The 11,758-nt window shown below is 46.7% G+C and overlaps 1 protein-coding gene across 1 annotated transcript; it reads right to left on the bottom strand.

The window, feature by feature from the left end:
• Window positions 1–6,306: 6,306 nt before the first annotated feature.
• On the bottom strand, window positions 6,307–9,940 carry LOC109777843 (acyl transferase 1). The gene is made up of 2 exons (XM_020336401.4): window positions 9,362–9,940; window positions 6,307–7,556 (listed from the first exon to the last, which is right to left on the bottom strand). The coding sequence occupies exons 1-2, from the start codon at window positions 9,812–9,814 to the stop codon at window positions 6,627–6,629; spliced, it is 1,383 nt and encodes a 460-aa protein (XP_020191990.1). The 5' UTR covers window positions 9,815–9,940; the 3' UTR covers window positions 6,307–6,626.
• Window positions 9,941–11,758: the final 1,818 nt, after the last annotated feature.

The following is an 11,758-nucleotide window of genomic DNA, read 5'->3' as shown; positions in this document are numbered from 1 at the left end:
CATTTGCATTCATTACTATTAATTTATATTGGGTATGACTATGACTGGATCTCTTTTACCATGAATTACAATGTCTAGTCAGTCCTTGATCTTTAAAAGGTGCTCTGCATTTATGTTTTGCGGTCTCAGAAAGGGCTAGCGAGATACCATCTTGTTATGTCATATCATGATTGTTTTGAGAAAGTGTTGTCATCCGAGATTTATTATTATTGCTTGCTAGTTGATTATGCCATTGACATGAGTAAATACGAGACCTAAGAGTTATTGTGAATATGGTTAGTCATAATCTTTGCTAAAAACTTGAATGCTGGCTTTACATATTTACAACAACAAGAGCAAACAGAGTTTGTAAAAGTTTTTCTTTATCACTTTCAGTTTATCAACTGAATTGCTTGAGGACAAGCAAGGGTTTAAGCTTGGGGGAGTTGATACGTCTCCGTCATATCTACTTTTCCAAACACTTTTGCCCTTGTTTTGGACTCTAACTTGCATGATTTGAATGGAACTAACCCGGACTGATGCTGTTTTCAGCAGAATTGCCATGGTGTTATTTATGTGCAGAAACAAAAGTTCTCGGAATGACCTGAAACTCCACGGAACATATTTTTGGAAAATATTAAAAATACTGGAAGAAGAATCCACGTCAGGGGGCCCACACCCTGTCCACGAGGGTGGGGGGCGCGCCCGCGCCTGCCCCCCTGGGCGCGCCCCCTGCCTCGTTGGCCCCCTGACGCTCCACCGACCTCAACTGCAACTCCATATATTCGTGTTCGGGGAGAAAAAAATCAGAGAGAAAGATTCATCGCGTTTTACGATACGGAGCCGCCACCAAGCCCGAAAACCTCTGGGGAGGGCTGATCTGGAGTCCGTTCGGGGTTCTGGAGAGGGGGATTCGTCACCGTCGTCATCATCAACCATCCTCCATCACCAATTTCATGACGCTCACCTCCGTGCGTGAGTAATTCCATCGTAGACTTGCTGGACGGTGATGGGTTGGATGAGATTTATCATGTAATCGAGTTAGTTTTGTTAGGGTTTGATCCCTAATATCCACTATGTTCTGAGATTGATGTTGCTATGACTTTGCTATGCTTAATGCTTGTCACTAGGGCCCGAGTGCCATGATTTCAGATCTGAACCTATTATGTTTTCATGAATATATGTGAGTTCTTGATCCTATCTTGCAAGTCTATAGTCACCTACTATGTGTTATGATCCAGCAACCCCGAAGTGACAATAATCGGGACCACTCCCGGTGATGACCATAGTTTGAGGAGTTCATGTATTCACTATGTGTTAATGCTTTGGTCCGGTACTCTATTAAAAGGAGGCCTTAATATCCCTTAGTTTCCATTAGGACCCCGCTGCCACGGGAGGGTAGGACAAAAGATGTCATGCAAGTTCTTTTTCATAAGCACGTATGACTATATTCGGAATACATGCCTACATTACATTGATGAATTGGAGCTAGTTCTGTGTCACCCTATGTTATGACTGTTACATGATGAACCGCATCCGGCATAATTCTCCATCACCGATCGAATGCCTATGAGCTTTTCACATATTGTTCTTCGCTTATTTACTTTTCCGTTGCTACTATTACAATCACTACAAAACCCAAAAATATTACTTTTGCTACTGTTACCGTTACTTCCATATTACTTTGCTACTAAATACTTTGCTGCAGATATTAAGTTATCCATGTGTGGTTGCATTGACAACTCAACTGCTAATACTTGAGAATATTCGTTGGCTCCCCTTGTGTCGAATTAATAAATTTGGGTTGAATACTCTACCCTCGAAAACTGTTGCGATCCCCTATACTTGTGGGTTACCATGGACAGAGGTGGGTGCTGAAACAAACTAACTCAGAATGTGGACATGATAGGATATGTCGGGACGTGTAACGACAAGGTAGACAAGGCTGCCAACGAGGTGACGATAGCTAGTGGGATTAGGAAGAGGGTCACCGTCAGAGGAACGAAGCTGAACGTTGAGCTCCATAGGAGTCACAACAGTGCGCTCATCACCAAGAGAAGGACGAGCAAGAAGATCCTGAATATATTTTTCCTGGGAGATGTAGAAGCCATCCGAGGTTGAGGAGATCTCAATCCCAAGAAAATATCAAAGTGGACCAAGATCATTGATGAGGAACTGGTCGCGAAGGCATGCCTTAACAAAGGCAATGTAGTCAGAGTCATCACCAGTGATGATCATGTCATCAAGATAGAGAAGGAGAAGAGTCCGACCACGAGGAGACGTGTGAACAAACAACGCGCGATCATGATCAGTGGGCAAGAAACCAGCGGCAGTTACTACAGAGGCGAAGCGCTCGAACCAGGCGCGAGGGGCCTGTTTAAGACCATAGAGGGGGCGGCGAAGTCTACAGACCATGCCATCAGGAGCATAGTACCCCGATGGTGGCTGCATATAAACCTCCTCACGCAACTCGCCATTGAGAAAAGCGTTCTCGACATCAGGTTGAGAGATAGACCAATGACGAACATAAGCCACAGTAAGGAGAGTGCGGACAGTGGTCATGTGGGCCATAGGAGCGAATGTCTCATCATAACCGCGTCCCTGCTCCTGCTGAAAATCACGGGGCACAAGACGAGCTTTCTAGCGCTCAAGAGAATCATCAGAGTGAGTCTTAATCTTGTAGACCCACTTGCAGGTGATGGGACGAACACCGGAAGGGAGGGGAACTAGATCCCATGTGCCGGAGCGCTCAAGGGCAGCAAGCTCTTCGGCCATCGCAAGCTGCCATTCAGGCTGAGTCATGGCAGTCCGATAGGAAGTGGGCTCAGCAATAATAGAGAGACCGTACCGATCAGGAGAATAGCGATCAGGCGGGGGGCGAGGCCAAGCATGGAGGTTATGAACTGGGGGAGGCGTGAAGGGAGGTGCACCAGAGGTGGAAGGCGTGTCAGGGGAAGCATCCTCAGTACGAGGGCGGCGAGTATAGTGGAGAGGAAACGGTGAGAGAGGCCGACGAACTGGAGATGATGGTGGAGAGGTGGAGGAGGAGGATGGTGAAGAGGGTGTCGGTGGTGAATGAGAATGAGTGAGAGGTGCCGGAGGAAGAGGGGAAACAGGAGGCACATAGCAGGGTGTATCGAGAAGGAGAAGAAAAGATCGTCCACAGAGAAGCTCGAGGAAGAAGGACGTGGGTAGTAAGAACAAGACTCGTCAAAAGTCACATCACGCGAGATACGCAAGCGACGACCAACAGGATCCCAACAGCGATAGCCCTTGTGCTCATTACTATAGCCAAGAAAGACACACTCAACCGACTGAGCAGTCAGTTTGGTGCGTTCTCGGGGGGCAAGAAGGACATAGCACACACGTCCAAACATACGAAGAGCTGAGTAGTCAGGAGAACGACCAGTGAGACACTCCATAGGAATACCACCCTGCAGTGCAGTCGATGGCTGAATGTTGATGAGATAGGTGGATGCAGAAATAGCCTCAGCCCAAAGATGAGGTGGAAGAGAAGCAGCAATCATCAGCGCACGAGCTGTCTCAAGTAGATGACGATGCTTACGTTCTGCAACGCCATTCTGAGCATGAGCACCAGGACATGAGAACTGGGCAAGAGTACTCTGTTCTGCGAGAAAACCACGCAATAGCCGGGAGATATACTCTCCAGCGGAGTCAGCACGAAAAATACGAACATGCGTGGAAAACTGGGTGTGAACCATGGCAGCAAATCGTTTGTATATAGAGAGAACCTCACTACGAGATTTCATAAAGTAGAGCCAAGTGTAGCGAGAGAAATCATCAATAAACAAAACATAGTAGCGATGACCACCTTTCGAATCAAAGGGAGCAGGACCCCAGACATCAGAATGAACTAAGTCAAACAGACGCTGAGATACAGACTCACAGGTAGGATAAGGTAACTAGGTCTGTTTGACAAGTCTACAACTATTACAATGTAAAGAAACATCTCCAGATACAGACCCTAAGAGGCCCTGACGCACTAATGATGACAAGCGAGAGCCACAGATGTGACCAAGGCGATGATGCCACTGCTGGAAGGACGCAGACGAAGAGGTAGCAAGAGCATGAGAGCTGGCAGAAGTGGTGGCAGCGGAAGGAACACAAAGCCAGTCAACCTCCCAAAGGCCCTCTGACTCATGGCGCCGGGGGCTAGCACCAACCAAAACCTTGGGGCGATGATCCTGAATGGAGCAAGAGTCGGTATCAAGAATGATACGACAACCAGAATCAGTAAGTTGGGCAGCGGAAAAAAGATTCATGGTAAGCCGAGGAACATGAGAAACACTAGGAACAGAAAAGGACGGAGTGGAAAGAATACCACGACTAGCAATAGGAAGAGAGGTGCCATCGGCAGTAAGAACATTAAAAGGAGAATCAAGAGGGCGAAGAGAAGACAACGCTGAAGAATCAGAGGACATACGAAAGGAAGCTCCAGAGTCCAGAACCCACGAAGATGTACCTAACGGTGTGGATGCCTGCGATGATGAAGTGGTGAAAGCAGTCACAGCAGCAGCAGAGCCTGTCGATGAAGAACCGGGGGAAGCCAGAAGGCGCTTGAGCCGCACAATGTCCTGGTCAGTGAGTGACGGAGTCGATGACAACACCGGAGTCCCACTTGAAGAGGAGCGCCTCTGGTTTCGCTGCTTTTGGCGACAATCAGACTCTGGGTGACCTAGCCTGGAGCAGTAGTCACAGAAGGTGTCACGGCACGACCGACCCTTCTCAACATAAGGAGGGCGACCCACCCCCTGAAGGTGTGGGCAGGAGCGGTGGAGCAGTGGGAAGAGCAGACGACACAGGAGCTCGGGCCGCCAACACAGAAGGAACCGCAAGCAACCATGCAGAACGAAGGCGAGTCTCCTCAGCACGAAGCTCAGCAAGTACCTCCGAGATAGGAACACGACCACGAGCAAGTAAGTGAGCACGCCGAGGCTCAAACTCGGGGCGGAGGCGAGATAAGAACTCATGGACATGTTGAAACTCCATGTCAGACCGCATAGTCGGACAGCAGTAGCAAGATCCACAAACAACTGTCCGAAGAGAGTCAAGCTGGCGCCAGATGGCAGAACTCTGTGTGTAGAACTCGTCAACAGAGGAGTCACCCTGCTGAAGAGCGTGCTCCTGACGCACCACAGATAAGTAGAGAGCATCACCAGAGGGCTGATAGCGCTGACATAAATAAGACCACATTGCTGCAACGGTGCTGAGGCCCATGAATTCCGAAGCAAACTGAGGGAGAACACTTGCGGTAAGAACAGCAGCAACACGAGCATCGTCATTGCACCACTGAGTGCAAGCAGACAGATCATCCCGGTAGGCAGAAAGAGCATCTGAATAAGCTGACATCTGCTGATCATAAGCATCAACCGCGGCATCATCGAGAGCTTTGGCTGCATCTCGATCAGCCTGAGAAGCATCAGCAGCAAGAACCGGTGGTACCGGTGGCATCAGCATCTCTCTCTTCTTTTGACTTGAAGTCAATGGGCACAGAAACGCCTAGATTGAGCTGAGGCTCCCTCGAGGTGGGGAACCGAGCGAGGACCAGCCAAATCCTCGAGGTGGGGAACCGAGCGGCAAGGGGAGCTCCGGCGACTGGACTGAGACGGTATGGCGGCGGCCGGTCGGAGAGGACCGGCGGCGGTCGGACAGAGAGGGGGCCCGCGACTGGAGGGGAAAGGAACGGCGGCGGCCAGGCGGAGAGGGCCGGCGGCGGCGGCCAGGCGGAGAGGGCCAGCGACGTCGGCCAGACGAGGAGGTAGGGGCGGCTGGGCGCAAGAGAAAGACGACCTGCTCGAGAGGCTGCAGATTGGGACGGGCCTAGTGCGGCCGGCAGCGCGGCCGGATGCGGCCGAGCACAGCAGCGGCGAGCTGAAAAACGAGCAGGGGTGGCTGAAGCCAAGCAGGGGGCAGCCGGAGGAAGACTAGGAGCAGAGCTCAGCGGCGGCGGCGGCTAGGATGGAGCATGCACGGAGTTGCATCGTACGGGGAGAGGCTACCTAGCATCTAATACCATGTTGGATAATGAGCAACTAATATTCACTTAGGGCCATAGGCCATTCGTGTCTGCATAGCTGTTGTGTAGCCACTGGCTGGGTCGAGCTGCTGCACTCATGCCCATATCAGGTTAGCAATGGTCTCATTATTTGGATTCATTTTGAGTTCGGTGAATCGTGCACGGAATCGCTACTGATCTGAGCGAATCCGAATCCCGTTCTAGATCGATTGATCTGAGTTGCGGTTCGAAGGCTGTTCCAGCGAATCAAATGAACGAATCATGCCAAAACATACAGAACTCACTCACTGCCATTGACTCTGCCCAATCAGTTGATCAACTCTCACAGAAAAAACACTCTACTTCTTTCCTTCCTTCCTTAAAGCAGATTTTTTAAAGGTTAGCGGAGAAGCAGTTGGAGATACCCAAAAGCAAGTGCAAATTAATGCAAGCAACCTTGCATTATTTAAACATAATTTATTGAGAGGGGGCACTTTATTTAGAAGTTTACAAATTTACGACGACCTCACCTACATAGTCGCAAACTCAAAACGACATGGTGATTAAGCACTTGCTCGCTGGGGTTTATTTTAGTAGGGGTGTATGAGGCTGATCGAATTGAGCCGGACCACTACTTTTCGTCTTGTCCATTGCACACCCAAACAGCAATCTCCTTCTCAAACTTGTCCATTGCAGGTCCTGGCAATATCATGTTTATCACGATCACGTCCTGACCCTTGCCATTCTTACACCTCATGTGGCAACTCACAGAGTCGAAGGAGATGTCCCCCACCATGGGTAAGCCGCCGCCAACTCGCTTCGCCCATCGGAAGTCCAGTGCCTCCTGTCCAATCCATTTCATGTCAGAGACCTCATACATTTTGTCAATGGTGAGAGGTGGCCGCCCATGTAGAGATGCCATGAAATCCACCATGGACTCCATGTTGTCGTCTGTCATGTTGCGCTTGGCCTCACGGATGAGTCCGAGTGTGTAGCCAAGCGGGTTGCCAGATAGCTCTCCGGCGGTCGTGTCTGCCACAGGGTAGAATAGTGCGTTGCCGTAAAACCCATGCGGGACGAGTCCATGGCGCTTCCCACCCCCGCGCACATTCATAGAGAACATTAGGCCCACCCGCTGGTGGTGCTCATAGCCGAGCGCCACCGTGCGGCAACGCCACATGACCGCGGTCAGAAGCTCGAAGCTTGTCGCTGGTGGCGAAAGATGTGCGGGGGCATGGTGGCTACGTAGTGCTGCGATGTCTTCTGGGCCGAAGAGGAAGAAGCGGACGACCATTTCTTCCGGCGGTGTTGACAACATAACATCATCGCCTTTGCTGCCTAATCTTTGGAGGAATCCCACGAATTCTGGGTTTATGTGCGGTGGGATGCGTGCGGTCAGGATCTCTCTATTCCACACGGGCAATACGATTTGGGAGGCATCACCACCGGTACGAGCCAAGTCGGCGATGCATTTCAGGAATTGAGTGGTGCCGTAGCCGTCGGCGATGTTGTGGCATATGTGAAGACCAATCACAAATCCTCCACATCTCAGCTGGGTTACCTATTTACATTATTTAATACAGAAAATAAGAAATGTTAATAATGTTGTTAAGCCATGGCTTCCTCCGTGTCGATTTTATATATTATCCTAAGACAAACTTTATAAAGTTTGACCAAATTTATATAAGAAAATAAAAACATTTACTGTAAATATATATATATATATAGGTAAATTAACTGGGACACCTAGGTGCCCGGGCACCTTAATTGTTTTAGGTATGTACAGCCGCACAATGAATGTTTGATTTGTTTCCTAATTATTCTTCATGCAAGACTTTCCGTGTTTACATTTTATGTTCATTTTTAACTATTAGGCATGCAAGACTTGCCATACAATAAATCAAAGTAATATTTTATTTTCTTCTGAACTACTATGAGTATCTAATACGCGTATTTTTGTTTCCTAACTATCTAATACGGGTATCTAATACTTAGTAATAAAATTATGTGCATACACGGGTATATATACCCAGTAAATTATTCTCTGAGCTATTACGTTCTATTTTTTTAACTATTTAATATGAGTATTTAATACCTATTAACGAAATTATGTACATATCGGGTATGTATATACCCAATAATTTATGTAAATATATGGGTATTTAATACCTACTAACGATACCATACAAAAATACCTACTAACAATATTATGTACAAATACGGGTATCTAATACCTACTCATGTAATTATGTACACATGCGGGTACGTATATACCCAATAATTTATTTTTAGAACTATTTATGTTTTATTTTATTTTCTAACTATCTAATACGGGTATGCAATACCTACTACCAAAATTATGTGCATTCTCAGGGTGCGTATATATCCAATGAAATCTTGCGTCATACGTACCCATTCCTAATTTGATCTGTTATACAAGGGCAAAATACATGTTATATAAGAATGCAATAAATGTCGACCTACGTATTAATACCCTGCCTTTTTATCACGTGACATGCATGCATGGGACGGTCCACGAATTAAAGCCTGCCAAATTAACTAGCAATTAATGCATTTTTATTGGTTTCCAAATCAATCGCTGAACACGATCCAACGATGAAGAGGCAAGGTGCCCAGGCACCTAGGTGTCCCAAACTGGCGTCCTATATATATATATATGAAAATATATTCAATGATGAATCTTATATGGTTTTCTTTGGTATTGTAGATGTTGGTAAAAAAATTACAAACTGCCAAAGTTCATAAAGTTTAACATAAGACAATACTAATATGTGAAGGTAATTGAAATGGATATAGTTAGTTATGCCTGTTTTTTTCGGGAGACCCTTGTTGTTTAGTTAATGCCTGTGCGTGTCCTTATGGAAATATAATTTATAATTACGTACCTAATGCATGTAGAATCTGATTGGCCATGTGTCGCCCAGTGGGTGCATACGTGACCCTTTTAGAAAATGTTTTTGCACATGATAAATATTGTGTGCATTTTTGACTTTGAACCATAACCATTGCAAATAGTTAATATAGTTAATATGGATGTACGTAGTACTCCCTCCATTCCTAAATATAAGACATTTAGGGATTTCACTATAGACTTCATATGAAGCAAAATGAGTAAATCTACACTATAAAGTATGTCTATATATATCCGTATGTAGTTTATTGTGGAATATCTAAAAGGTCTTATATTTAGGAACGGAGGGAGTAACTTGTTTGGCTCTTGTTTTAATAATATACTTCCTTCATCTCATAATATAAGAGCGTTTTTTACACTAATGAAAGTAGTATATAGATAGACAATAGTGTGAAATAATGACGTGAAGAGTTGAAGGCTAGCTAAGTAGCTACCTGCATGAAGAACAAGGGAACTCCAAGAACAACCCTAGGGTCGCCCACCTCGCACAACAGTTCTTCCACGCACGGGTATGGTGGCAGAGGCGACGGCTTGCCGAGCTCATCCATGGACACGTCTGCCTCCGCCTCCACGAACACGACGCCTTCCCCTGTGCACTCGACGGCTAGTTTTCCCCCAGCAGCCTCCCGGAGACGGCCTGCCAGCGGGTAGTAGTGCACCAGAGCCTTCGCGAGGGCCGCCTTGACTACCTTGGCAGCTGTGGCAGGCCGCCCCAGCCCGTGGTCATCAATGTCGATGTCGACAGCACGAAAGAACTCGATGGCAGGCTGCAGAAATCGCAGGTCTATGGCGTCGTCAACGTCGGAGAGAGCCAGAGTCTCGTGCGGTGTTGCTTGCGCCGGTAGCACGAGCTCTGGTTTTTTCCGACGCGCCACAAAGGATGGCATATTTGCTAAATAGGGAGGAGCGTCTAGTGTAGTGCGTACCTGAGTAGCTGGTTTGTTCTTCTACTTGTGTAATGGACACAGGGCAGCTTGTCATGTGGATATGGCGTAAGGACCCTCAATTTATAGGCTTCAGCTTTCATGTGTTGCACGATTATCCCAGGTCCACACATATGAGCTTAAAAGACAAGATATCGCAAGTATGCTACTTCCAACAGAACGGTGCAGTAAGTTGATCCACATGCCATTCATTTAACCCAGTAAGCGAACATTGAAACTCGATATTCAACGGACACGTCCCTAACACCTAGCAGGCAACGAAAACGTCTTCTCGCCACATGATATTATATAGGCTCGGGTATTGAAGGATCCCCTAGCCACGTATATATCTTCCCCAAATCTTGTGTCCAGACCATTGCCCGCTGAGAAGGAACCTCTGCTAAAAAATTCAACCTTAACTGTCATCAAGCCCTTCCATAGTGGAGAGTCCGATGACATTGCTGACACTTGACAGTGTCTGAGGTGCTATGGGCACCATATAAAGCATTGACCATATCAATAATATATTTTTAAATTATTTGTATTAACTATTTCACAAGACATGGTGTGGGCAAGTGTACTAGTTAGGGTAACTACGGGGCTGTTTGGTTGCTGCCCACAGCAGCCCTGCCAACCCATCGGCAGCCAAAATATTGGCGATTGATTCGGCCGCCAACGTCTCCCCCAGGAGTTGGCTATCGAATGCACTGGAAAGAGCCTCTGGGCCTTGGCAAGCCAAAATTTTGGAGCCCAGCCAAACGGACACCAACGTTGCGGTCAACGCCAAATATTTGGCTGGGCAGCTCAGGATAGCGATCCAAACAGCCCCTACATCCACTCTAACTAGCAGAGCTTAAGTCAGTAGCGGTAGAGGGTAAATGCATGGTTAGCCCGCCGGTATAGGGGCAGTATGTACATTGTAGAAGAGCAGAGTTAATATTAGCCCTGCAAAATTGCTGATGGTCTCTTACCTTCCAAGAGGTAAAATTTTCTATTAATTAACTATGTGGTATTGTAATTAAGTAGGTAGTATTGTTAACAAGTAGATCGATGAAGATACATACATCAGTTTTTTAGAAGGAAAAACATATACCAGTTTTTTTAAAGTAATACCAGTTTTTGATTGCATATGGACCTGGTTCTTTAGCAATGGCCATCATTAGGCGCTAATACATTGATGTGTTGGTAGGGCAATGTGGCTGTCATCCATCGGGCAACACCTTCATCTCTAGTGGGGTAGTGGCACAGAGGACTCCGCTGCCATGAAGCAACAACATTGGCTAAGTGTCATGAGGTTGCTGATCTTGCTTACTAGTTTGATTTCCATGCATATGGCCGATTGATCCATCCAGGTACGTGGCAGCCACATGCAACAAATGAATACAGTTTGTGAAGTGCGGTTACCCAAGATTTGGATCTGATTGCCCATTCTTTAATGGTAGTTTTTCTCCCCTGATCATCGTGATTCGTTCAGGTCAACTAGCTGCACTATTTACGAGAGTTTGTGAGATCGACCCGTCTGTCCAAAGATACCTCTGGTCAAGGGTGACGATCGAATATTTCCTTTTCCGATGATAGTGAGTCTCAAGATGCATAGGATCACCAAAACCCAAATTAATTAAGCACTATATATTATGTGCATGTCCATGTGTGGAAAATTTAGAATGGATTGCTTTGGATGTGATTATGCAGTGTACTTACCTTGAGATCTACTTGCTTGCCGCTAGGTCTAGTTTATCACCTTGGGCCAGGCACCAACTAAGATTATTCGTTTATCCAGGAGCATCTGTCGGCTCCAAGCTAGTTTGCTATGGTGGGTGTAGGTAGGAAGGTTAATTAGTTAGGTTATATATATATGATGCTAGAGTTGGCAGGGGTTAGTTCTACGTGGTCTAGTAGCAGGTACTA

Source organism: Aegilops tauschii, chromosome 7 (genome assembly GCF_002575655.3).
Source record: "Aegilops tauschii subsp. strangulata cultivar AL8/78 chromosome 7, Aet v6.0, whole genome shotgun sequence".
In the NCBI taxonomy this organism is placed as follows: domain Eukaryota; kingdom Viridiplantae; phylum Streptophyta; class Magnoliopsida; order Poales; family Poaceae; genus Aegilops; species Aegilops tauschii.
Note: the sequence above shows the minus strand (reverse complement) of the source record. Positions and strands in the feature narration are given on the sequence as shown.

What these genes read in the sequence shown, in the direction of transcription:
- LOC109777843 (XM_020336401.4), bottom strand. Translation starts at nt 9,814, where the DNA reads ATGCCATCCTTTGTGGCGCGTCGGAAAAAACCAGAGCTCGTGCTACCG. An exon ending in TTCCCTTGTTCTTCATGCAG is followed by an intron (nt 7,557 to 9,361) that starts GTAGCTACTTAG and finishes TAATGTAAATAG; the next exon opens with GTAACCCAGCTGAGATGTGG.